The sequence below is a fragment of the Micromys minutus genome, assembly GCF_963924665.1.
Source record: "Micromys minutus genome assembly, chromosome: 11".
Taxonomy (NCBI): domain Eukaryota; kingdom Metazoa; phylum Chordata; class Mammalia; order Rodentia; family Muridae; genus Micromys; species Micromys minutus.
Window position 1 is genome coordinate 20,622,609 of NC_137980.1, and position 27,082 is coordinate 20,649,690.

The window sequence follows — 27,082 nt, forward strand, 5'->3', positions numbered from 1 at the left end:
GGGCTCAGGATGTAGAATACAAAAGCCTCAGGGGCTCCTATGAGGCCCTGTGAGCAACAGGCTCTATTGCCTGGTCTTCCCGCTTCCTTCTACAGCCCTTCTGAAGCATTGTTTTTTGATTTCTTTAGTGTAAACACTTTCTTATTCTAGCTTGTCCTGTGAAGAAAGACAAGTATGTGGCTGATAGATATTCTGTCTTCCAACTGAAAGGTTAATACAGTGAGTCTCCAGGAGCTGAGGTGTGTCCACCTGGCTGGAGAACAGGGCTGAGGTGGGACGAGTGGGGACATTTCTGCTTTATTTTGACATCATCAGTGTGGTGAGGTGAGGCAGCAGCCACAGCCACAGCAGAAGAGGACTGTGACGCAGTGACAGTCAGCCAGCAGCAGCTGACACAAAGGCCAGTCAGCGATCAGTGTAGAGGGAGGACATTTAAATTTATTCCTCTGTCTTTTTTTTTTTTTTTTTTTTTTAAGATTTATTTATTATATATAAGTACACTGTAGCTGTCTTCAGACACACCAGAAAAGGGCATCAGATCTCACTACAGACGGTTGTGAGCCACCATGTGGTTGCTGGGATTTGAACTCAGAACCTCTGGAAGAGCAGTCAGTGCTCTTAACCGCTGAGCCATCTCTCCAGCCCCTATTCCTCTGTCTTAAGAACGTTTGTACCCTCTGCTAATTTTTAAAATAACTTAAGCTGCAAACATTTTCTCTTCCTTCTGGGCAGAGGGTTTTTGTCGCTGACTTACTGTTTTGCTGCCTTTGAGAGGGAAAAGGTTCATAAGCATGAGCTTTGTAGCTCTGTTTGCAGAGTCTAAGGTGGAGATTTCCTAAGTAGTGAGCAAGGTGCGTGAGGGTAAGGTGCTGCCTTCCCTGAGCAGGGCAGTCACAAGCTGCAGGCAGAAGTGGAAGCTGGCATGGGGTCACCCAGAGCAAGACTATTGTGAAGGGCCAGGCTGGGGTATGGTTCCTCTGAAGGTAGCTCTGAGAGAAGGATTCAAGAGAGACTGAGGTAGAGTACAGTGTGAGGGAGGAATTGGGATTACAGAAAGAAGCAAGTGCCTGGAAGGCCGGGAGTCTGGACTATTCCACTGTTCATTCGGAGAACTGTCATGTTCTTTATCTCCTTTGGAGCACAACCTGCCTGGAGTCAGCACTTTATGGTGACTGTCCATAAAAGTTTCACACAGTGAACACACCTTTTCCACTTTGGAGACCACCCTTCCTGGCCTGCTAGTCAGGTTCTGAGCTGGACACACCCCTCCATGCGTACCATCCACACTTAGACAAGTGAACATGGGGGCCAAATGTGTCTCCATTTTTAGGAGACAAAACTACATGCCATAGGAAAAAACATGCCATCAGTAAAGCCATCGTGTGTGTGACGCCAGTGAGCTTTAGCAGTTCCCGTGTTAGCATTGATAGCTACAGTAATGGCGTGCAACTGCAGCCAGAGCACTTCTGCCCTCCCCCTTAGTGACCTCTTTAGTGAGGATATTTGCAAATTGCAGTTTTAAAAGCTTGTTTAGGCTTCTGCATCATTTGGGGGATGTGGTGGTGGAATTAAACTTGTTCCCATTACTCTCAAAGCATCAGTGATCAGAACAATTTATCTGCAACGTAACAGTCATTCTTGAAGGGTGACGGGAACCTCCAGTTATACAACATATTCCCTACTGTAAAATTTAAAGTTCTAAAGTGGCCTGTGGTTTGTAGAAGGGGGGGTGGGAGCATGGCAAATGTTGACTTTGTTATCACTCTAGTGGCTGCAGAGCTCCAGGAGAGGATCTTTTTCTCAGAACCCGACCCTGTGTTGTCATGGAGAACAACTGTCACCCAGTAATCAGAGAGGAAGGCTGCTGTATCTTGGCCTCAAGCGTCCTTCATCAGTTGCTTAGCTGACCTGGCAGATAACAGGAGTCCCTGGGAGGAGATGGATGACAGGTCAGGAGCAGCTGGGAAGGGACAGATGGCAGCCTGCATGTCTCCAGGTCCTAGGTTGGCAGCCTGCCGAAGGACCAAAATAGCTTCATTTTTCAGTGAGCATAAATGCAGTGACGGCTCCTTGGAAGGGGGTGTGGGGGTTTGTTTGTGTCTGTGGGGAGCAGAAAGCCAGGGCTCCTTTGGGGGCTGCATGCAAGTTTGTGAAGGAATAGCTTAGAGATTGTGTTCTACAGTTATCTTTAAATTTTCTGTTAATATTATTATTAACAGATATTATTAAATATTATTAAATATCTGTTAATATATTGCTTGTCTCTATGAAACTCACACTTTTTTTTTTCTTTTTTTAAGCCTAAAGGTCAAAGAGCAGCAAACAGTTCCTAGAGTGTTTTTAGGAACAGTTCCCTTAAGCACTTTCAGGAACAGCAGCTTTAACCCTTCTGTTGCTGTGGCTGTCTTTATTGGCTGATCTTCACCACAAGCCCTGGGAGATGCTATAATCAGTCCTCTGTACTAGACAATAGCAAACTGGCAAATTTGGTTCATGCCTCACCAGAGATTGGCGAGGGCTTGGCAGTAAGAAGAGCATCGGCCTCTGCTACTCTAGAGTGTCCTCTTCTTGCCTCTGTTCCAGCCTGGAGCTAATCACAAGGATAAAGCTCATACTTTCCTAGCTATGGCTTACCATTCCCAGAGCGATCTGAGGCGATTGCCATCTTATTATAATGGGGAGATGACTCGGCACTCACAGGGGCTCCTGTTCTCACAGCTGGAACAGTCCAGCTAGTAAGAATTCCTGTGTGTCCATCTTTGTATAATGTCCCGTGTTCCTCTGGGGGAACTTAGAGTAGAATGGCTGGAGCATATAGAAGATACACGTTTAACTCTTTAAAATAAGATTTATTTTATGTATATGAGTACACTTTAGCTATCTCCAGACACACCAGAAAAGGACACCAGATCTTATTACAGATGGTTGTGAGCTACCATGTGGTTGCTGGGTATTGAACTCAGGACCTCTGAAGAGCAGTCAGTGCTCTTAATCTCTGAGCCAATCACCCCCAGCCCGTGGCTATAGTTTTTAGTGTCTTTTCATTAGATAATATGGATATTCTAACCTGGCTCTGCTTTATCAAAGTTCTTTTGTCAGATTAGGCCCTTTTCATCCTATATTTAGCTACATGTATGCATACACTTACATCCCCATGTGGTTTAAGATGTATTTTGTGTATTAGTGCTATACCTGCATGTACGTATGCATGTATGTATGTGAACCACGTGAGTGCCTGGTACCCACAGAGGCCAACAAAGGGCACCAGATCCCCCTTGGTTAGTGTTAAAGGGAGCTGTTCCTACAAAGCAGTCTGGAGTTATTGATGGGTATGAGCTGCCATGTGGATGCTGTGATCTAAGCCTTCATCTTCTGCAAGAGTGGCCAGTGCTTTTAGCTTTGAGCCCACACATGCCTTTTTTTTGTTTGTTTGTTTGGTTTGTTTGTTGAGAGAATCTTGATGTTTAGCCCTGGCTGGCTTGGAGTGCTATGTAGTCCAGGCTGGCCTCGAACTTACAGAGATCCACCTACCTGTGCCTCCCTAGTGCTGTAATTACAAGGGTGTGCCACCATGTTCGGTATGCACTCTTAACATGGAGGAACTGGGAATAAACACATCAGCAATATATATTGAATGCCTAGTATACATTTAGATAAAAAGAAAAAAGGGTGAATTTAGGGAACATGGAGGGAAAGATTAATTTGTCAGTTAGCTGTTCTTTTTCTGTTGAAACAACTACTCTGACCAGGTCTAAAGTGACAATATACAAGGACAAATGCCAACTACTGTGTCCATGAGATGAAGCAGCTCTGTTTATATGGGAAGTTCTAAAGCCAATAGGCGATAGAGGAACATTCATTATTCACTAAAACTGTGGTGTATTCAAAGGAGGGATATGGTACAATCACCACAAATAGAAAAGATTGCAGATTCCCAAGGATGAGCATGTGTGTGGAGCTGTTCAAAGTCCAGACAAATCCCACATATAATAGGTAAGTTCACTGTGTTTATATACCAAAGTTTATGTTTTACAATATGTTTGGGGGAGTGGAGGGTAAAAGGAAAGAGGAATTAATGTTGTCATCCACAAATATGCATAAAAGGGTAGAACTGACAGAGGGGCCTGCCATTAGAGAGGGGGAGAAAGGATTGCAGAAGGGTTAAGAAGAATGAGGGCTTAGTGTATATTTATATTTTCTATAGGGTAAGTTACAGAATTACTAGGTGACAAGTTACAGTTTGTGTGGCATGTGTGCATGTTGTGTGATACATGTGTGTGTATGTCCGATGAGTGTGTACATAGGATGCCTTTGAGTGGTGAGCTTTGTCATATGGAAGCTGCCTACAGTGCTTCCTTTCAGAAAATACTCCTGGGTAATTTTTCATTGAGTTCTGTCTTGGCCCTTTTGAATTTTATGTTGTGAGTGTGTGTTTCTTAGTCGAGAAGAACTTTTTTAATGACCACAAGGTAATTATCGGTAGTAGACTCTTGAGGAATGTGTACTATAACAAAGGTAGTCCATGAAGATTAGTAACAGTTTTTTAATTTAAATGGTTAAAGGTAGGAGGGAAATTAATTTTCCCTGCTTGCAGTAATAAAGATCTAATGCCCTAATCAGTGGTAGAAATGGAGAGAGAAATAGATTATACATAGGAGGGGATCATAAATCAACAGAGTTAATGAAAAGAAAGCAAAGAGGGAGGGAACGAAGCCCCGGCTAGTGGGAAAGGGCTGGAAGTTAGAAGGCAGGAAGAGCCGCTGTTCCTGCTGGTCATGCCCCAGAGCTTCGGAGGAAGCACAGTTGCTGTAAGGTCTTCCCGGCCTTCTGGTAGCAGCTGGGATTCTGGAGTGTAGGTGGCCTCTGAGGCGTGTCAACTTTAGAATCTAAATTGAAATTGAAGTCACATCTGTAAAGTCTGTGGCGACGAGTCAGGTTCTAGAAGCCATGGTGCAGACCTGACTCAAACCCGGGGCTCAGGAAGCAGGTCAGCCTATCTACCTGTGCCTGGTCTCTTCAGAGGCGGTCTCGGTAGTAACCAGAACAGAGACAGAATGGGTACTTAAATTATGGCAGAGTGACAGTCCTAAAGAAAGCCCAACACATAAAGATCAACAGTGATACAGCAGCCTGCCATATTGTGGAGGGCAAGGGCTCACAAGCCTTGATATCAGAATGGTAGGGCCAGTTCAAGCTCCAGTCTATGTGTGATGTGGAGCCTGATAAGCTGACTATATATACCAGCTACCCGGAGAAATAACCTGGCCTTCTCATTAAGCTCCAAGCCTCGGACTTTGTGAGCAGGAGGGCCTGGTCTACTTAGCTTCTCAGAAACACTGCTCACTTAAATGGTATTACATTTCAGTCAGTTCTGCCATGATTAACAAAAAAACAGCAGATGTAAGACTAGCTCACAGGAAGAATGGGGCTTGATCTGTCGTGGACTTTAGTCATAAGTGCTGTAGTGATCCCTGCTTACTTTCTAGATATCTCTTTATATCTTCTATCTCTGAAAGGCTCGCAAAGCACATTGTTGATGACTTGAATATTAATGGGAAAGAAAGGGGCTAAACTAAATCTGTTATAATAGCTAGCTGCCAAAACCTTTTAAGAGTGACTCCTTAAAAAATAAGATTTGTGTAAGAAGATGTTCTCTGAGTCCTGTTTCCTACAGCACAGTCCTGGGGCCAATAGCTCTTTCCATGTTTGGCTGTTTTCATGACTGTGTTATATTCAGCATCCCTGAACCAAGCCTGAGGGATGCAGAGACAAACTAAACCCTTCTGCTTCTGTGCAGCATCGGTGTGTGAGTTTGCAGCTAGCACGGTGAGCTGGCACGGTGTTAGAGTGGAGCAGATGAGCTTCAGGGGACGTTTGTGGGCAGGAGCAGGAGTTGCAGGTGGTTGCATCATGATTTTTGAGGCCAAGAGCAATTAAATTCTAAAGTATTTCCAGATATTCTGTGTGTAGGGAAGAGTACACTTAGAACCTTTGTGAATTCACATCATTGACTATGACTGCTGTGATTTCATGATAGATTTCCCTTTATGTTTGTTTTAACTAACTTATTAGAGGTTATTCTGTCCCTTTAAATATCGATGCTGGTTTTAACACAGCATCCCCATTTCCTAGATGAGCCCGGGATTTAAAACCAAGTCTTTGAATGTTAGACTAAACAGCCTGTGAGGACAATACTTACCACTTCATGGTCCATACTGGGGATGGGGTGGGGGTACCGCCCAGAGGTGAGGCTCCAGGAGATCATTAGTCTTCATTGCTACAAGCCTTGGCACAGTTGATAGGAAAGGCTTGGGGAGCATGTGAAAATGAGGCTCTGATAGTCTTGTAGGTGCAGATCACCCCAGTTCTCCGATTGCTGAATGAATGGCAGGGAATGAAAGGTATCATGTTTCCCACAGTATACACAGGTATACAGTGTTCTCAGAGCACAGCCACAGTGGCCTCCCATCCCAAGGATGCCTGTGCTTTCTGTCTCTGCCTCTTTCCTGTCCCCTGTTTGGCCTCATCCATTTTCGCCCTGGCTTTTAATGTCATTTCTGACCCTTCCTTAAAATTATGTTTCAGCTACTTATTGGCTCATCAGAAATAGATTTTTCTTTACTTAAGAAGCAGTCTAAAGGTAGGTTTAATGGTGGTCTTTGAGGTCAGTGTGCCAGGCCTTGAGAGTCAGGTGTGGCATATGCTACCATATAGATAAGTATCGTATGTAACACTGTTACACCCTCCACCCCTCATCCTTCACCAGTAAAATTGATAATAAAACAGTACTCTTGTCTAGGTAGGAGGCTTGGAGGAATTGTTTAAAAGCCACTGCAGGGGTCTTTGAGCAGAGAAAGTGAATGGTTACTCAGATTTAGCTTAAATACTAGCTGTGCTTTGTTCTTGAAGATCAAGGACTATTTTTCTCTTCACTTTTCTTTCAGGGAAATTGTGTTTTAAATCGGATTTTTAAAAAACCCATTATTCCCTAGTGATCTATGTCTTATCAGGATTGAGAAATGGGGAGAGACAGGTGCTCATGAAGAGTGCCAGCTCTGTCCAGAGGAGGAGGAGGTCAGACTTTGGGGTAAGCAGCCTTAGCAGGCCAAAAGGGGGCAGCAGAGAGTCATCTGCATCCTGATGGGGGGTGGTGTGTGTGTGTGTGTGTGTGTGTGTGTGTGTGTGTGTGTGTGTGTGTGTGTGTGTGTGTGTGAAGTGATTCCCAAGTAGAAAAGGCCTGCCCCAAACGCAGCCTTGGCCAGATGGTACTGAGTAGGTAATCAAAGCACAGAAGGGAGATTGACTAGGCTGCAGGCCTTCACACAGCTGAGAGAGAGCCTGTGTGTCTCTGATGATGGAGAAGTTGAGTAACCTGCTTATGTAGCCCATTGATACATGGAAGTTGGTTGGTCTACTGTGGCCTTCAAGGTTAGGATGAAACAGACAACATTTTCCATATTAAAAATAGAAAAAGGTAGTTAATGCTTTTAACTTAAAAAGAAAAAAATCATTTTTTTTTTTCTGGCAATCTTTTTATTATATCTGTTTTAAGTGAATAATTTAAATTAGTTCAGGCTTCATCTATAAAGTTAATGCAATTTTTGCAGAGTTATTTGGGACCCTAAGAAGATAATCCTAAAATCCAGTGAAAGAATACATGGCCATGAATGACTGTAACTTAGAAAACTGGTGGGGTGATCTGGCAGATGGATAACAGGGATTGTTAGGACGCTGTGCTGGATGAAAAATGGTGTGCCAGCACAGTCTGATGAAGGCATACAGACAGAACAGAGAGGAACCCAACACACATCTTTACACACACTTGGAACGTGGGATGCTGTATGTGTCCAGGGAGGGACCAGGTGAGGCCGTCCCTGCTGCTTGGTGGGTGGTGGGTTATCTGAAGAAATGTGCACAGAGGCACACTTTTCTTTTTAAGGTAGAGCAGTAGTGTAAATGAGAAAAGCACATGATGCTCCTATCTGGAAATAGAGGGCAACTCCAGAGATATGACAGTGAGCATGTGTTTGAACATGATACAAGAAAAAAAAGTAACTGACTGAAGGTTGGTAATTTCAGTGTGTGAAATCTTAAACACTGTATAAAAGAGAATATTAACACCTGTCCATCCATGATTGTTGAGGTAAGATGACCTTGGCCGCTTAGGCAGCACATTGCTAAGACTGGAACAGTACAGAGACAAGAACCAAATGGGGGAGTCTGCGGTGATGCGCTTGCAGAGTTTACTGTTCTGTGCGTTGTCAGAGTTAGGCTTGTACTTTGGGAAGGTGAAGTTGTATCTATTTAATAATAGTATCTGTGATTGTATTTGTCTTGCTCATATCTGTGGGTTTTAACAATCAAGGGTATATAATGTTACAAAATATATCAGAGATATTCCCTTTGTTTTCTCAAAGTTTATGTAAAATGTATTATTCATTCTGTATTTGGTAACATTCACCAGCAAAGTCATCTGGATTTGGATTTTTATTTTAAATTATAATTTAGTATTTTTAATAGGTCTATGGCTTGTCAATAACTTATTTTGTCTCACTCGGTGTTAGTGAGATTGGCTAATATTTAGTAATTAATTTTCCTTAATATTCCATTGGTATTCCTATGAACTTTCTTTTCCTTCTCAGGATTGTGCTGCGCTACTGGAGGGTTTTTGTTGTTGGTTTTCTAGTTAGTTTATCGGACCCTTTGTAACATTTTTGGAATAGCTTTAAACTAAATGGCAATTTCTCGTTTCTTTTTGTTTTTATGACTGATTTTTTTTCAGCCCAGTAAATTAACCCCCAATTGATGTATGCTTTTGCTTTTAACATGTATATGGATTTTATAACATGTGTATGTGATTCATGTGAAATTATATTAACTGTGAGATATAGATCTATACTTATATATAACCTTATATGCATAAAACACATGCCTCCCAGTCATTCTTACACCATTTACTGAACAGCTCATGATCCATGTTGTGCTTTGACATAGGGAATAGCCCACAGTTCTGCCCATGTTATTGTTCAACTTCTACTATGAAGCATGTTTAACAGCCTCATTAATTCTCAGATGTATTTTCCAAATGCTTCGTTTGAATGTGTAGTTCCTGCATTTCCCTCCCAGTGGAGAGACTTAGATGGTAGCTGAACTCAGAGATGTGGCCCAAACCTCAGATAGCCTGTAGGGCTTTTTGCTGATAATAATCATAATCAAATGTCCTTGTCTTCATTTTATCCTCTCATAGAAGAACCTATAGCTTCCAAGGGGAGGCATTATATATCACCCCCTTTGTTGGTGAAGGATATAAACACAGAAACCTTTCCAAGGCCAAACAGCTAGAAACTGACCAGACATTACCCTGGATTTTTTTGGTTCTTCCTCTAAATGTGAAGAAACTTTTGTTTCCTTCATACAGTCTCATAAAAACAGTGTTGCCGGCTCCACAAACTCCTCTCTTTCAGCTTTAGGTCATCTCAGCAGTGTGCTGCTCCTGAGAGCACACTCTGGAATTTCTGGTGTCACTATGTGACTTTGTGTAGCGGCGTCAGCACTCCTTCCTATCTGAGAGCACCCACGGTACAGAGAGAACAGTTTCTTTTTAAAGAGAGGCAGAAATAGCCTGTGTTTGCTTTCACGAGTCAGAGGTCTGTAAACCTCTGGACTTCTGGGAGATGTTTTAATAGAGGATGATTTTCAAGTGAAAGCTGTATTCAGATGATAGTGCTGTAAGTTTATCATATTTCGCCTCAGGGCAGAGTGTAGATTTGAAGCCAAGGCTGGCATCTCAGGGCTGATCTTAATGTACATGTTTACTGTGGTAGAGTTGCTGAAGGGATTAATTCTAATGCCGTGTCCTCCACCCGCACCCTCCACCCCCCTTCTCTTGGCTTTCATTTGTTAGTATTACCTTTCTTTGTAGATAATAATCATTTGGGCTCCACTCTCAGATCCTTCTAGCCAAGTATTCTGTGGTAGTTTGAGTTCCCTAGATACTTATTTGGAAAGCAACATTGAAGCACTTTATCCCTCAGAATCTTGATATCCTATTATGGTAAGATAGTACAAAGTCTCTTTTATTTGTTTTGATATCTTCTCTTTGGCAGCAATAAATCTGACCCTTTGCCTGTGGACAGAACATATATCTCTGGAGAACGGCCAGTTATGGTTCACATGTTGAGAATGATTATATCATACTGACTTTGTATTCTCTGCACTAGAACAAAGCTGATCTTCAGTAAATGTTTGTTTGACTGAATGGCCGAATGAAATTTATAAGCCAATTAATATTTAAAATTCTGATTGTATACATGTTTTATTCTGTTCATACATCGTTTGAACTCATTTAATGAGCAAATGAGGATAATTTGGGGGTGCGTTTTCAAATAAATTACACAGTGAAGTATAGAATATCAATGTGGTTAGCAGTAAGCGCTGGGCTGGAACCCAGAGATCTGTGTGGTTCCACCAGCGTAAACAGTCTGAGTTGTGTCAGGCTACTTAAGCTTTGCTGATCTCAGCTTCTTCATCTTTAAAGAAAGTAGAGAAGCTGTAGACACTACTCTCATAGCCCGTGGAAATGCTCCAAAAGGGTAAAGCCTGGTACAGGTACAGAGGAACGGTGTTCTCTGTGGGGCTGCCTCTAGGACTCCGAGCTTCACTTGAGGAGACGTGGAGACTCCTCAGCCATGAAGCCACCATGTTTGCTAAGGTGAGAGAAGACTCATAAACCTAATGATAGCACATTTCTGGTCCCATGTATATGTTTCCCCAGCTTAGTACACTTTTCCCTCTCATTTCCACCTACAGTTATGAGCTCAGCCAGCTCTAGATTCCTAGAGCAAGAGGGAAATGCAGGACTCTGGGGATCTTCTTTTCACTCAGTACAAGCTCCAGCAGTGTTGCTCTTGGGTTCCTTTTCTCAGTTAGGTGCAGGGAAGCCATGTGGATACCATATCTTGAGAGCCATAGCAACTGTCTGTGTTGTTCCTCTTCCTCACTAAAACTGTTCAGACAGGGAGCGGGCGGGTGTTTGGAGCACAAAGAGGCAATGGGCATATCTGGATTTTCATCTGGTTCTCCAGAGCCAGTTGCTTTTCCTTCTGTCTTTTGTCTCTGCCCATGGTGAAATATGATCTTAGGCCAAGCTCCAAACCATTTTCTGATTTTGTTTCTACCAACTGTATTTGTTTTATTTATAGCACCTTCAAAGATAATAAAAACATAAGATCATTAACCAGTGTATCAGGACCAGATTAGTAACCTACAGTTTTAATCCCAGTATTCAGAAGACAGAGGGAGGTAGATCTCTGAGTTCAAGGACATCTGGCCTACAGAGAGCACTGGATACAGTGCAGCACAGTACAACCCTGAACTTGTCTCATTAAACAAGGAAATAGCATCTGTGGACCTCACAAGGCAGGGTTGTTCATAGATTCTCAGTCTCCTTGAGGTCACCCAATTTAACCTCATTTCACAGAGCTCAAACAACAATGGAGAAGAAATCAAAGATTTTGTCAAAAGGCACAAATCTAATAAGATTGATATCTACAGAGCTAGGAATATTCCACTAAAAACCATTAAAATAATACAAAAAGATGGAGGTATGGCTCTGAGGTAGAGCACTTGACTACTGTGCTGGCCCTAGATTTATTTCTCAGCACTGAAAAGGCAACAGGTATCTCTGGCTCATGACTGTGCACCCAGTGCTTTTATTCTTTTGTTACTTTAGAAAAAGATGAACACGTTACAGCATCCTCAGCAGTACACTGTGCAGGACAACCAACAAGCAATTCATTCTTCCTCCCTCCCTCCCTCCCTCCTTCCCTCCCTCCCTCCCTCCCTCCCTCCCTCTCTCCCTCTCTCTCTTTCTTCATGCTCATTTATTAGTGCTTGACAGTTTCATGCATGTATCTGATATATGACAGATTAAGAGGGAGAGATAGTGTGTCCTTCTTGTTTGAGGCCTTTTCTAACTATATCCACTGATTTTAACTGCCGTTGCTTGCATGTACCTTGAGTATTTTGATTTCTACTAGTTGTGGCCACACCCCTCCCCCAACTGCTCCTCAGCCAGGGCTGGGGCCTCAAGAGCTCCTCACTTACTCTGCATTTCTTCTTACCTTTCTTTTGTTTAGGAAGTCATCCCAGAGACTTTCTTAAATCCCACCATTACAAAGAGCAGTGTGTGGCTCATTCTGTACACATAGTGGTCATCAGCAAAGATGTGCATTGGCTCTGAGAGGCATGTGCTCTGTTCATCTCATTCTGAAAATCTGATAACAGTCAGTGGAGAGGCTTCAGTGAAATGAGAGAATGCAGGCCCATTGTCTCAGAGCTCACTTGGGCAAAGGACTAAAGTCAGATCACACAGTAATTTCCTGGTTTTGATGAGTCATCCTGATGCTTCCCTGGCTGGCTCATGTACTTCTGCAGGAAGGCACTTAGTGGGTAATGCGAAGACTATTTTCCAGGCCTCCTGTTTTCAACCACAGGATGTTTTACAGTTAAGTCAGCCGACATTCTTCCTCTAGCATCCCTTCCTTTGATTTTATTTCTTCTTTGACTAATACCTGTAAGGATTTACATTGTGGAATAGCTTCACCTGTTCTTAATTATGTGGCGCTGTTACTTCATTTATTAGCCATTTCTTTTGTATGACTGTATATGCAAACCTGTCAGGAAACACAGTTCTGTTGCATAATGCATACAGTGTTAAGCAGCTACCAATAAACACATCTGTGGCATCCTTAGGATGGAGATTCATTATGATACTTAATTGTTACAATGAGTCATCATAATGAAAATTTTAGAGCTGAGGTGCCTTGTTCCCTAAGTCTGTTGATAATGCATTTAATTAGAATATAAGCTTAGGATAAACTGTGGTCTGGCTGGGCATGAAGAAGCCCCAGGTGTTAGTAGAACAGTGATAGAAACCTTTATCATCCTCATCCCACTCCAGTCTCCTAGCCTGATTTAGCACCAGGCAAATTCATGTCTGAGAGCTCCAGAGTCTACTCTCCGAGTTGGAATTCTGCATGTTTCTGATTGACTGGATGACCTTGGGAAAGTTTTAGTCTCAGGGTTCCTTGTCTGTAAAATAGGCATAATGTGCTTTCTTATAAGAGGTTGTTTGATAATTAAATTAATAGTCTTTAGGAAGAGTTTCTGCGTGATCCAGATGTGATAAGTACTCCATTAGGGTGGGTTAACACTGTATTGTAGTGGGCTCTTAGTTCATCTGACTATCTCTTTGTGGTGTTCAATGATGTTATCTCTTTATGTTACCCAGCCTGCCTCAGATTCCTGGGTTCAGGTGACTCTCCTGTGGCAGCCTCCTCAGCACTGGGGCCATAGGCATGCTCCACTGCCCCGGGTTATACCCCCAGTCCTTGGACCGTTTCTGCTGTTCTCTCAGAGCCATTTTGTGATTATTGAATGAATGCCAAAAGTATGCCACATTTTAGATGTGACAGGCTCTGAATAGGACAACTAAATCTTGCATTTCACTTCAATTTAGTGAAGGAAAATGACATTTGTATTTCTTGGCAGCAGAACTTCTCTAAGGAAAAGCACGAGAGTATCCAGAAAGCAAGGCTTGCACGTGTCTAACAGCAGTCCTTATCTAAATTTGAATGACCTAAATTCACTAAAGCAGAATTTTTAACTCAACCCTTGGAGGTGTTTTAATCCCTTGAATTGTTACAAAATCAAAGTACTCAATGACATGAGTTGTGTGTCATGTCACATCCCATGTGGCTCAGGGAGAAATGGACAATTGGAACAGGTTTCCTAGAGGAAGCAGGTGCAATTATTGTGCCATAGCTCCGTGGGAATAGGGACCACGTCTTGCTCTTGGGTCTGGTTGCTTCTGAATTTGCTAAATTCTCATGTCCACTCCCCAGCGTCTGCCCGCATCATTCCAGGCTTGGGAAGGACTTTCTTTCTGTCAACCTTCAGTATTACGTAAGGACAGTTTTACTTCCCTTCCCCTGGTTGCCCTTTTGCTTTTTCTCTTTCCCTACTTAATGCGGTCTTCCTTCTCCTACCTGTAAATGTCATGCACATGTGTGCACACGCACATTTTATATCTGCCCTATAGAGCCACAGCATCCCTGATCTCTAGGCTGTGTGCAGCCATCAGTGACGAGCTGCCCACAGGTGTTCCAGGCTTTGTTGTAAGTAGATGTTCCTTCTGTCTTGTTTTCTTAATCTAGTAGGAGTCATTTCCTTAGTTTCTTAGACCTTCCAATATAGATAAAACACTTAATATAAATAAATAAGTACATATATGTGTATATATGGAAATAAGTCCTTTTTTTTTGAAATTTTACCATTTTTAATAAGAAATTGCTGGCATTTTGTCTTAAACCTAAAATCTCAGAACTTGGTCCGATGATCTCTAAAATTCAAGGCTGCATAGTGAACATCAGCCAACCCAAGTTACACGGCAGCACTTGGAAAAAGCAGATGAATGGATACATGGTTGCATATTACATAGCTTTCTATGTATCTTAATTATATCTCTAAGAGATATATTTTGGAAATAAGTCCTATTGGGTCACCCCACCCTGACTCCCTTCTTCTCTTTGACTATTCTGTCATAAATAAATCAGAAACCCCACTCTCAGTGACCAGCCTAAATGGCACACACCAGAGGGTAACCTTGGCTCAGGCAGGGAATATGTTTATTCATCTTTATAAGGCAGTTCCCAGTGTAAGCATTGTGGCTGGTGCGTGATCAAGTCCACAAGAGAGAAGGCTTCCAGAGACTGAATTCTCTCTCATTTTACACTCAGTTTTTTCTTTATTAAAATACAAGTTTTAAAGTCAGCCAGGTATCAGAAAGCCCCTCCCCTTGGTACCAGTTCCCAGAGCGCTGCATTCGTTGTGGCAGACATGTACGCGTGGACAACTTTCCTGCTGTCATGCTTGAACTGGCACTTCACGCTCCTGCAGACAAGCTCCGTCCCTTCCTGCTCAGTGACTCGTCTGGTATATGAACTGATGGTACTAGGAAACTCAGGAAGCAAAGGTGTTTGCAAAACTGTTCTCAGCCCTCACCCCGAAAAGTGTGGCCATGATCAATAGGCTCTTGTCTTTAGGATGTAGGAGATGTCCCAGTGTCTGCAGTTCATAGTCCCAACAACAAACTCTCCTGTGACGGTGTTTTGTCCCCAGGTTGTTCTCACTGCTCTGCTTAAGCCTTTCTGGAATCTATTTAACTATTACCCATCAAAGCCTTAAGACAATACAGTAAAAGAGGGGGAGGGCATAGGCTCTGCTCCATCCCTGATGACTCATCCCACATGCCCAGGCCTTGGAAGCCACCTGCAGTGGCTCTCCTGACATTTCAGGCAGTTTTCATCTTCCCAGGCAGTAAAAGATGTTTTTCAGATTGTTCATTCCCTCTTCCTGGGCCAGCTAAGAGCTTTTATCTTGCTGAAGCATGGTGTCTTTATGGAAGAGTACAGACAGTGGGCCCAGGCTTTCCCATTGGTTTATCACTGAAGAAACCACTCGTCCATATTCAGGATTTGTAGTCAGTCTTTCTGGTGGTTGTCATAGAACCAGAAGGAGTTATATGTACCCTCTATCCTTCCCATGAGCTAAAGTTTATATTCACTCTTTTTTTTTTAAAGATTTATTTATTTTATGTATGTGAGCACACTGTCACTGTCTTCAGACACACCAGGATTGGGCATAGGATCCCATCACAGATGGTTGTGAGCCACCATGTGGTTGCTGGGAATTGAACTCAAGACATCTGGAAGAGCAGTCAGTGCTCTTAACCACTGAACCATTTCTCCAGTCCCTTTACATTCATTCTTAAGACTGTTCTTAGCATTTTTGTTTGTTTTTAGATATTTAGTGTTTTAAATGTTTGATTTTGATATGAAGCTGGCTAGAGTTAAACAGAAGACTTGTCCTTTAAATGGCCTGATCTAGACCTTGACCATTTGGCAGTACAAGAAACAGGCTAGTGAGCTTTCCACCACAGGGGTAAACTTCCAAAGAGAAGCTACTTCTGGCTTACAGTTTTAGAGCTTCAGTCTCCAATGTGCATGTTGACTGTGTTTAAGCCCCTGGCAGGGTTGCTGGTGACAATGTCAGGGAACACGTAGCAGAGGGAAGCCATTCACCCTATGCCTGGGATTAAAAAAAAAAAAAAAAAAAAAAAAAAAAGAGCGGGGCAGAATGTCCCATCCCCCTTCAGTGGCACCATCCCCACAAGTGCCCCCAGCAGATGTGCCTGTAGAGAACACATAAGATCCAGCATGGCGCTGGGGAGCTGGCTCAGTTAAGAACATTTGCTGCTTTTATGGAGGACCTCAGTTTGAGTCCCAGCATCCATGACAGACAGTTCACAGTGGCCTGTAATTCCAGGTCTAGAAAATCTGATACCCTTTGGGGGCCTTTGTGGTCACCTGAACATACACATGTATATATACTTACACAAACACATCAAAATAAAAATGTAAAACCTAAAAATAAAAACAATAGCAAGCATCTATTTTCCTGCTTTTATATGTAAAGAACTAAGAAATCTTTAAAATGGCAAGTTAAACCTTTTGAAAACTAATTGGACTGACATGCAAATCTCAGTATGCAAACTTGTTTCTTTTTTAAACCAAAAACAATGGTTACATCCTTTTTGTGGTTCCAGAAACTAGCTGTCAAGTAAGGTTTTGAAAAATTATTTTATTGGATATTCTCTGTATTTACATTTCAAAGGTTATCCCTTCTCCCCTCCCCTTGCTTTCATGAAGGTGCTCCCTCTCCCAACCACCCTCTCCACCTCAGCACCTTGGCATTCCCCTACACTGGGAAAACGTGCTTTCATTCTCCCATTGATGCCAGACAATGCTATCCTCTGCTGCTTATGCAACTGGAGCCATGGTCTCTCCATGTGTGATCATTGGTTGGTGTTTTAGTCCTTTAGAGTTGTCAAGTAAGTTTTTAGTATCTTTATCCCCACACTGTCTTGAGACCATTTTTAGAAAGCACTTGTGCTGTAGGAATTGCCAGATAACGATTCTCATACTAAAATAAGTGAAGATGGCTGATTGTGATGGCTTATCAGCAGTATACTTACAGAGTAAGAACAAACAGTAACAGATTTAAGGCCTGACTCTGACCAGACAAAGGCTATTCTCAGTCTTAAAACACACCCTCTTTGCAGTAAATGGAAATAAAAACAAATGCCCATGGCTACATAAGATGCTAAAAATAAAGGACAATTGAAGGCTAGACCTTAGATAGGACTTTTCTATGACCACTTCATGGCTCAGGGAACATTGAAGAAGAGGGTAAGGAGAAAGTTTAACAGATGGGGAGTGGGGTTGTGAAATTCCATTTTCTGATCAGGACATAGATATGGGAACCACAGACTTATAGACTGTATGTATTGGCAGTGAGTCCACACCAGCTAGGGAGTCCTGACAGTTAGCTGTAGAGGGTGAAGGTCCTCGGGAGCCACACCACATCCTGCTGATGTTGTCCCATCAAGCTCTGATATTTCCAAACTCAGGATAAAGCAGACAGTTCTCATTAAACTGTGGGGTGTGGACTAACGAATGGGAGAAAGAAATGTATAGGACTATGGCGGGAGCTGGTGTGGGCAGGAGAGAAATGGGAAATGATGGGAAGAGCTACCAGAATACACAGTATATAACTGTGAAATTAGAAAAGAACGAGATTTATTGATAGTTTTGCTAACAGAATAGTCAATTGTTGAAACATTTCCTACAAAACTTGAGCTGCAATTAAAATGTACTTGGGGGAACTTGGGTTTCATGACTGTATCATTTCATTTTAAAGTTTTAGATGCCAGCTAGCAGGCTCTGATGTTTTCATCATCTCTACCAGTGGGCTAAGGTATTCCTGGGGGAGGGGCAAACATCTGCCTAGCATGCACAAGCTCTCTAGCACCGACAACTTTGTCTTGTTCCTGATTCTAGTGGAATTGCTTTAAGTTTCTCTCTAGTTTAGTTGATGTTGACTATGGACTTGCTGTAAATTTCCTTTTTGTGTTGAAGTATGTCCTTGTGTCTCTAGTTTCTCCAGGAATTTTATTATGAAGGGGTATTGGATTTTATCAAATGCGTTTCTGCATCTAATGAGATGATCCTGTGGTTTCTGCCTTTCAGTTTGTTTATATGGTGGATTACGTTTACCACTTTACATATGTTGAACCATCCCCGAGTCTCTGTGATGAAGCCTACTTGATCACGATAGATGATCTTTCTGATGTGGTTTTGGATTCTATTTACAAGAATGTATTGAGAATGTTTGCTTCTGTGTTCATAAGGGAAGTGCTCAGTCTTTAGTGGTTGAATATCAGGGTAACTGTAGCCTTGTAGAATGAATTGGGCAATGTTTCTTCAGTTTCTGGCTTGTGAAATATTTGGAAAAGTATTGGTATCAACCCTTTGAAAGTTTGGTAGACTTCTGCACTAAACTTTATGACCCTTGGCTGTTTTACTTAATTAATTTCACTAGGGGTTGTAGGTCTGTTTAAATTGCTTATATGATCTTGATTTAATTTTGGTAGGTGGTGTATATTGAAGAAATTATCCATTTTTGTTACATTTACCAGTTTGCTGGAGTACAGGTTTTAATGTGCGCCCCGAGGAGTCTCTGGATCTCTTTAATGTCTGTTATATTATGGTCCTTTTTCATTTCTTCTTCTTTCCTTCCTTCCTTCCTTTCTTAATTTGGATATTCTTTCTCCTCTTAGTTAATTTGTATGAGTTGTCAATCATATTGATTTTTTTTTTTTCAAAAAACCAATTCTTTATTTCAGCGATTCTTTATGGTTTTGTTTTGTTTGTTTCTGCTTTACTGATTTCAGCCCTGAGTTTGATTATTTCTTTCCATCTACTTCTTTTGGGTGTGATTTCTACTTCTTGTTCCACAGCTTTCCCTTTTAAATCATTGTTCAGTGTCGAAGAGTCAGTGGTTTTAATTAAGTTTGTTAAAAAGGTTCTTGGAACCCTTGAACCACGTCTTCTGCCAGCGTTCCATTTGGTTCAACCCAGTCAGCACCTCTGTTCCCTAAGGCAGAATCTTGTCAGCCTTCCCTCTGTGGTTTGTGCAGAGGGAACAGTAGGGGAGGAAGTAAGTGGCCTGTGGACTCCTGTTAGTGTGCTTCCTCTGCCGTGAGGGGGATCTCCTCCTGCTCAGTAGGGAAAGGCAGTGTTTCCTCTTGGCTGCAGCTCTTCATAAGCAGGATTGCAAAACTGGCAGCGATGGCTGTTTCCATATACACAGTGTTCCCAAAGGTCAGGATATATATTTGTATTGCTGAACCCTAGTGGGCCTAGCCATTGTCACCGCGTCCTCAAGTACCTAAGAGTTTGCACTAAGAGATGATGTCTCCTGCCTGTGAGACAGCCTGAGAACTTTGTGTGTGTGTGTGGGGGGAGAGCTTATGAGTTTAGTGTGGGAGGGAGCCTAATAGCTTAGTCTGGGGAGGGGTATGAGAGGAAGAGCCTCAGAGGTCAGTGGGGAGCCTAGGAGCTTAGTGTGTGTGTGGAGGGGGGGACCTAAGAGCTTAGTGGGGGGGGGCACCAAGAGTTTAGTGAGGGTGGGTAAGGGAGTTGGTAGTTACAGAAATAGTCTGACTGAATTGTGAGGCTGAAAATGAGCCCAGTCTTCCTTTCGAGATAAAGGAAAATCCTCAGGGATTTGGCTCTGTTACACCCCATGAGAGTCAGTATGCTAAGAGCTCTGAGAGATGCTTTCTTCTTTATTTGAGAGGGAAAAAAATCTGATTCTTAAGAAATCCAGATTAGTGCTGAGCTTCTCGCCCCTCAGAAGTGGCCAAAGACATCTGTAATCCCACAGTAGCCACGGCAGATCTGTTCGTGTGGGTTTCTGTACCATTGCAATGGCGCGCTTCATCTCTGACATCTGTCTCCCTTCCCCTTCCTCAGTTACTCCAGTGTAGCCATGACTAATCAGTGTGTGGGTTTCCTGCCTTAGTTACATCTTTCATGACTTTGTAGTTGTGTCTGGACATCAGGAGACATTTTGTGTTTTTAAACCCACTTGCTTCTTGACTGTAGGTTTCATACTCAAAACTGAAAAACATTCTCTTAGCTTTGCCCAGACCAAGCCAGTTCCCACAACTTATATGTTTTTATAAAGATTAGTGTCAGGATCCAGTTTTTCTCGGCTTCTAGCCTCACCTAAACCATAAACCTCCTTTTAGCACCCCTCCCCCAGGGCTTCTGGGGTACTTAAAGCTAACCTGTGTGCCTGTGTACAGCAGTGTGACAGTGACCAGAGTCTCCATAGTGGCTCCTGGGTGCAGTTCCAGTTGGTGGCCAAAGTGTTTCTTTTTTGGGGACTACCACCAAGAGTAACCACCGTGTAAATCTTTTTTTCTTTCCCCATAACACCCCAGTCTGGCTGTACATACTGCCTTTTGGAAGCAGATAAACTCAGTATCAAAGAAAACAGAGTTTGTTCTAATTGGCTCCCTAGGTCCCATGAAAGAAGGATACAAAGTTGCACACAGTCTGTCTACAGTTAATATTTTTCTGTATCAGAGGGGAGAGAGAGAATTTTCATGTCCAGACTAGAATTGAGGGAGTGTTAGAGCAGCAGGGGTGGAATTTGGGTCATTGTACATCACACAGGGCTGCTACTGATGGATATCATTTCATGGGTCTGTTATCTGTCTCCTGGATTTAGAAATGTGGGTTTGACAATGCAGCAGACAGCTCTAACAAAAGAGAAACAAAGCAGTATAGGATATAGTGACCCAGGTCTCACTTGCCATCAGAGCCTTCCTCATGCAGTGGTTTCTCTTGTATCTTACATCAGTGAGTTCCCAGTGAAATGCCAGGCTCTAACAATCATTAAGCCAAGCGTCTAATAGATTTGATAGTAAGAAGTCCCTTTGTCATGCATGAACTTGACACTGCATAGTTTAAATTCTGTAACTTTGTTTAGCCTGCTTTCAGGCTGGCCAGCAGAGAGCCAGGAGTGCTAACAGATATAGAGCACACAGCAAGATGCCTGCAAACTGCACTGTCAGGTTTTTTTTAGGTTCTTTTAGAAATTGGCTGAACAAAAATCATAGCCAACCAGCACATACAAATTGTGGCTCCTGTTTGTGTGAGTGTGTGTGAGTGTGTGTGTGTGTGTGTGAGTGTGTGTGTGTGTGTGTGTGTGTGTGTGTGTGTGTGTGTGTCTCGCATAGTCTTTCCATGTAACTCTGGCTGTCCTGGAACTCTATCCTTGATCTCACAGAAATCCCCCTGCCTCTGCCTCTCCAGTACTGAGACCAAAAGTGTTAGCCACCATGCCAGCTGCTGCAGGTTTTATAAATACCTCTGGTTCTGGAAGAGGACCCAAAGACATGACCCATATAAAAGTCTTAGGATGCCAGAAAGTCCTGCAAGATTTACTGCAAGGGGAACATCTGGGGTCATGGGATTCACTCATGTCTTCATTGTGGTGGTGACTGTCCAGTTGTCATCTGTCAACTGTACAGAGGTAATGAAAGACTGAAACTCCAGGCTCTGAGCATCACAGCTCTGTGAACACACTTCAGAAAACTACCTCAATATCTATTCAGATATTTCATCTACACCAGGGTAGCTAGTAGATTGTAGGTGTTTAAATCCAGGCTTTGTATTAGCCTTTGGTGATGGAATAGGGAGACATCTTTTAAAACATGGTACATTTATTTAATAGAGATTCAACATATGTTTATTGAAAGTTAAAATTGACTGCAACTTCTTTAAGCATAAAATATGGGATCTTGGGCAACGAAGGAATTTTAATCTGTAATAGTGATATTTCTATTTTGTAGTTATGATAATTGAAAGTATTAAAGATTATAAATTCTAAAATTAACATTTCTAAAAGCAGAATTTTCTACAGGATAGAAAAGAAAGTAATTATCTTTCTAATTACATTTTTAGGCTGAGAAGTGGGCAGTGACAATTGAATCAGAGTGGGTGGGTCAGTCACACAACACTCTAGCGTTTTAGTGGGAGGAAGCGCTTGACCCTTTGGATAATTGCAAACTTGGCTTCATGAACGGACTCACACTTCACACTGCAGCCCATGGAACAGGGTGAATCTTCTCCTTGGCAGCCTTCTCCACCGCCCTCCTCCATGTCTGCCTCACTTACTGGCCGAGGTTCCCATCTGGAAAGCCCGTTGCCACAGGATACAGAATCTACTGGGAAGGGAAAGTGTGTGTATGCCAGGCTTGCTGGTGGCTCATATAATCAGGGAAACCATGTGGAAAGCTTGCTCATCCGTGTGCAAGAGCTGTAGCTAAGTGATAGCTACTGCAGGCCTGTGGGCCGCGGCACTGTGTTAGAGGCCTGCGGCATCTGTAGATGTGATCTAAATACTGATGAGTGTGGCCACTTTGTCATTCTAGGATAATGAATGTCCTCCTGTGGAAGGACAGCCAGAGCTCACTGTCTTGTTGTTTTTGATTAAATGATTCGCTTGGTCACAAATAACCATAAAGTCACTCTCTGGTCTTCTCCTTTCACTCTCCATCAAAGGTGACCTAGGCTTTTGGAACTGTGTCTGTCTGACAAACCATGACTCTGCTCTCTGGCCTCCTGGTGCTCAGCAGTAAAACGGGAATGTCTGAGAAGTTACATATCCGATGCTTCTCAGCTCCTGCTATTGGCTTACCCATGGTTTGGGCTTCTAGAAAGCTCTGGCAGCCCCAGTTAGCACTGGGGACAGAGATCTCTTCTGCCATGGGTGCTAACTGTAGAATCAGAGGGAACGCTTGACTGCATGCTTTTTCCATCCCCTCTTGTGTGCCCCCTTCCTCCAAGAAGTACACAGCTGAGCTGAAGACTTGCTCCCACCTTCCTGAGCACAGCAGAGCCGGGCTTGAGCTGCATTGTCCATCTTTTCTACTGGTCCTGGCTGCCTACTGCTTCATGGTAGGGAGGTGTCTGTCGAGATGCAGCCTCAGCTGATGGCATCTAGTGCAGAGGGGCATCCTGTGGTGGCTGGCTGTAACCGGCCAAACTGTTGGGTGGAGCAGAGAGGAAAAGTCAGTGTGTCTGCAGGCAGGCTGGAAGCCAGTTTGTTGGCTTGTGCTCTCTCTTTGCCTTTCCTGACTGCCGTGCTGGCCAGCAGTTTGCAGTCATCTAGATATAGATGAAGCAGTGTGATGGTGCTGTTAAAGTGCCCTAGGCACTTGAGATGCATATGAACTGTGAGGCCTTACAGATAGAGGTCCGACCTCCTTAAAGCTGGGTAGCTATGGTTAAGTGAGATACATGAGAGGTCAGTTAAATGAGATATGAGAGGTAGCCATGATTAATGCGTCTCTTAGGTTTCTAAAAGCAGAGTGAAAAAGAAAGACTTTGAGGAAAGGCTTCCTTTTTCTTCCAACCTTGGAATATTAGTAAAGTGCTTGAAATACAATTTTAATTTAAGCTCTGAAGGTCTGTAGCGTGGGTTCCGCTGTCAGTCTTCAGAGTCTCGAAGTTGCTTGCCTATCATGAGAGAAAAGGTGCTGGCTTGGCTGGTGGTGAGTGTAACCAGAGTCTGTCAGCAGCAGCAGGAAGCTGGTCATTCAGGACATTCAAGGCAGGAGATGAAGGTGGAGATTAAGTTTAAAGAGCTCTTGGGTAAAGGGAGAGTTGAGAGTTTTAATCTGTTTTAAAGTGAGAAGTGGAGTAAACCACCAAAGCCACAGCCCTTGGGCCATGTCCGTCCTACACTGTTATAAAGGATGTGTAAGGAGGCTGGGAGTGCCCCAGGCAAAGCGGCACCATTCTTCATATATACATACATGTTAGCAGTACACTCGTGCACAGAAGTATGTAACAGTAAATGTTTTCATCGAAGCTCTGCTTTTTTTGTTCCAAAAATCTACATGGGCCACAAACTGCGAAATCACGTGGGATAAGTAGGTCTCCATTTCTGAATAGGATTATGAAGCTCTGTCCTAATGAAAACAGATACATGTTTAGACGGTTCGGTCTCCTGCACGCTGCTAAGAGGGAGAAGAGCCTTCCCACCCAGGCACTGGCAGTGTGCGAGCACTTGGCCGGAGCAGCATTCCAAGAGCTTTCTTCCAAATGACCGCTCACTCTCCTCAGGCTGCAGGCCGCAGATCATGAGGGTTGCTGTGGGAACAAGAGGGAATGGATGGAGGGGCTACAGCGGAGCTTTTGTCTTCACAATTCAGTACTACCCCAGTTACCAGAGAAATGCTGGTGTACCTTAAAGCTGGTTTCTGGAAGTTATGTACTGCTCTGGTTTTTTTTCTTCATCTGTTTTCATTTCCAAAGTATCAACTTGAGCTTCATATATCCCTTCTGATGAGATATGTATTTACACAACGTCATGAATAGTAGTTCCCCAAATCATTTCCATATAAATCTCTTATTAAAGCAAGGTGTTGAGGCAAGGGAATCAAATAAATTATAAAGCTGGACATTGTGACACACAGTTGTAGCCACAGCACTTGAAAGATAGAGGCAGATAGATCTGTGGGTTCTAGGCTAGCCAGAACTACATAGAGAGGCCCTATCTTAAAACAAATAAATAAATGTTTATATTTTTATTTTTTATTATTTTGCCTTCTCTCTTTCCATTTAACACTTACAATTAAGAGTTTTAACTTCACGTTTCTATTAATTGTTGACTCTCATGACTTTTGGTCACATTGGATATACCCAGTAACTATTGCAAGAGAAGGACAGGCTGATGGAAGGTGTTTGAGTTTTAACATTTAAGAGATTAAGTATTATCTCTTCTTGTGTTTTATTTAGATTTCGACACAGTCCCAACTGCTGGTACCTGAGAGACTGGACTATCCACACCTGGATTAGGCAGTGTCTGAAATATGGAGCACAAGACAAAGCCTTGTATACACTTGTTAATAAGGTGAGGTTTCCTGACAAGGCCTTGTATACCTTTGCTCATGTGGGGAGTGTTTCCTGAGTGTGTGTGATCTGCTATTTGTACCTGTGACAGGACCACCAGAAACCACTTTCCTATTAAGGTATTCCCTCAGATTCCTTCTCATGCTGTCTGTACACTAACCAACAAATACAACACTGAAAACTTCCATAGCTGCTTCTTGCAAGCATAGTGATCAAGAGAGGGCATGTGAGCGTGGAACACGTGGGATGCTGCGCTGGCGGTCACTTCATCTTCACCCTAAGCCCTGCCCTGCTTGTCTGTTTCCCTTTCGGAAAGTTTGGGTGAGTAGTGCCATTTGTGGATGGAGTGTAATCTCCAGGTCACTCAGACCATCTTATGTTTTTTTTAGATGTTATTTTTGGATAATAATTCTTCCTTTCTGCTAAGCTCCACGGCTTTCTTCCCAAGCCCAGAGCGCCCATGATTAAGGTCCTTCCGATGTTACACTCCACCCAGCACTTCGGTCTTCATTGACGTCGTGACATGGAAGTATGTTAAAGTAAGCACACAAGTCACTGTCGGGAGCCATTGAAGACCATTAACAATGTTTTCATGAAGATATGGCATGTTCATAGTGTCACCAGACCTTGAAAATTAAAGTTCATACAGAACACTGACTGCTCTTTGAGTCTTCTCTGTGAAGAATCTTCATCTGTGACTTAGTCTCAGTCAGACCAGCATGTCACACATGACCCCTGTGAGATGACACATTGACTCTGGAAGTGGAGACAGAAACGAGCAGTATCTCATCCTTACTGTGCAGAAGTAAAGGAGCTCACTTCACCTTAGAGGATTCCAAGTGCCATGGAGAGGAATTAAAATGATGTAATCCAGCTGCAAGAAGAAGCCGAGGATATGAGTGGCATCTAAGCTCCAAAAGATGCACATAGGGCAGAATGTGCTGCCTTTGTCTCAGTGATCGTGTATTCAGGGACTGCAGTCTCAAGAAAGAAAGGAAGGAGGCCCCAGGAGAAGACAGAGATAAGATCTTGTTCTCCTCGTTCCAGAAATTACATGCAGAGATGAAGATCCTTGTGGAAACACATTCAGAAGGTTCTAGGGTTCTAGAAAAAGCAGAGCAAAGGCTCTCTTTTCTGTCACTTCCAGGCCTTTTAAAGAGATCTTACCAGATGAGGGGTCAAAAAACACGGTCTTTAACACCTTAGGTTCTTTCTGTCAGTTGCCTGGAATGTCAGGCAAATACTTTTCTCTGTCTGTGTCCTGGTTTTCTCAGTTGCAACTTGAGTGAGTGTAAGTGATTTACAACCTGAGCTGCCTACTAGAGTTACCCAAGAGTTTTTTAAATTTGCAGATCCTCAAGGCTAGAGAGACAGCTGAGTTAGTGTGCTTATGTTTCAAGTCTGGGTCCCCAGCTCCCATGTAAAAAGTTGAGCAGGACAACTCATTCTTTTCTGGGCCTAGGCATTTGGGGTTCAAAGTATCACTAAGTAGAAAGTGTAAAGATTCTCACACACCCCTGTCCCAGCACACACAGCCTTGCCTGACCAGCATCCTCTTCTGGAATGGGACATCTGTAGTAGCCCAGCATTAGCACCCAGAACCCACAGTTTCCATCAGGTTCATTCTTGATGTGGTGGGTACGGATGGGATGCTAATGACAGGTGGTCTAATAGAAATAGTCACTGCGCCTTTTCATCCTTCCCAGAGATTTCACTTGACCCATGATCAAGGTTGGAAATCCTAGACTGGCTCATTTCTTTGTCTTTGTTTTGCAAACTTTACCCTATACTGGGATTGAATCTTCCTATGTATTCCAAATTACACTAGAACCCACCTCAGTCCTGCCTCAGCCTTCTGATAGATTATAGGCATGATGGATTATTGGCTTGGACCAGTTAATTTTAGAGTTTCTTCTAGCACTAAGGAATTACTGTTCTAAAATGTTTTGGCTTTAGCCTGCCTTGGATTCAAGCTGATGTGGGTGGGTTCTCTGAGAATCTCAGGCCCTGCCCCTGAACCAAATGCTACCTTAGTTAGGTCAAGGACTCACAGTGGAGGCTTTGAAACTGCCCAATAGCTGGTAGTTGGTTATACTATAGAACAGAGAGGTTAATCCTTCTGAAGTAAGAGTTTCAGGTACAACTGTAGCCATGGTCTAGGCAGTAAGGAATCAGGCTCCGGCGTAGAT

The 27,082-nt window shown here is 42.9% G+C and overlaps 1 protein-coding gene across 1 annotated transcript in view; it reads left to right on the plus strand.

Moving 5' to 3' along the window:
* Positions 1-27,082, plus strand: part of MRPS27 (mitochondrial ribosomal protein S27) — a 59,979-nt gene that overhangs the window by 19,264 nt on the left and 13,633 nt on the right. The window contains exon 5 of the mRNA XM_080924986.1: positions 24,780-24,894. Within this exon, the coding sequence (XP_080781112.1) occupies positions 24,780-24,894 (115 nt within the window). The remainder of the gene's footprint in view (positions 1-24,779; positions 24,895-27,082) is intronic.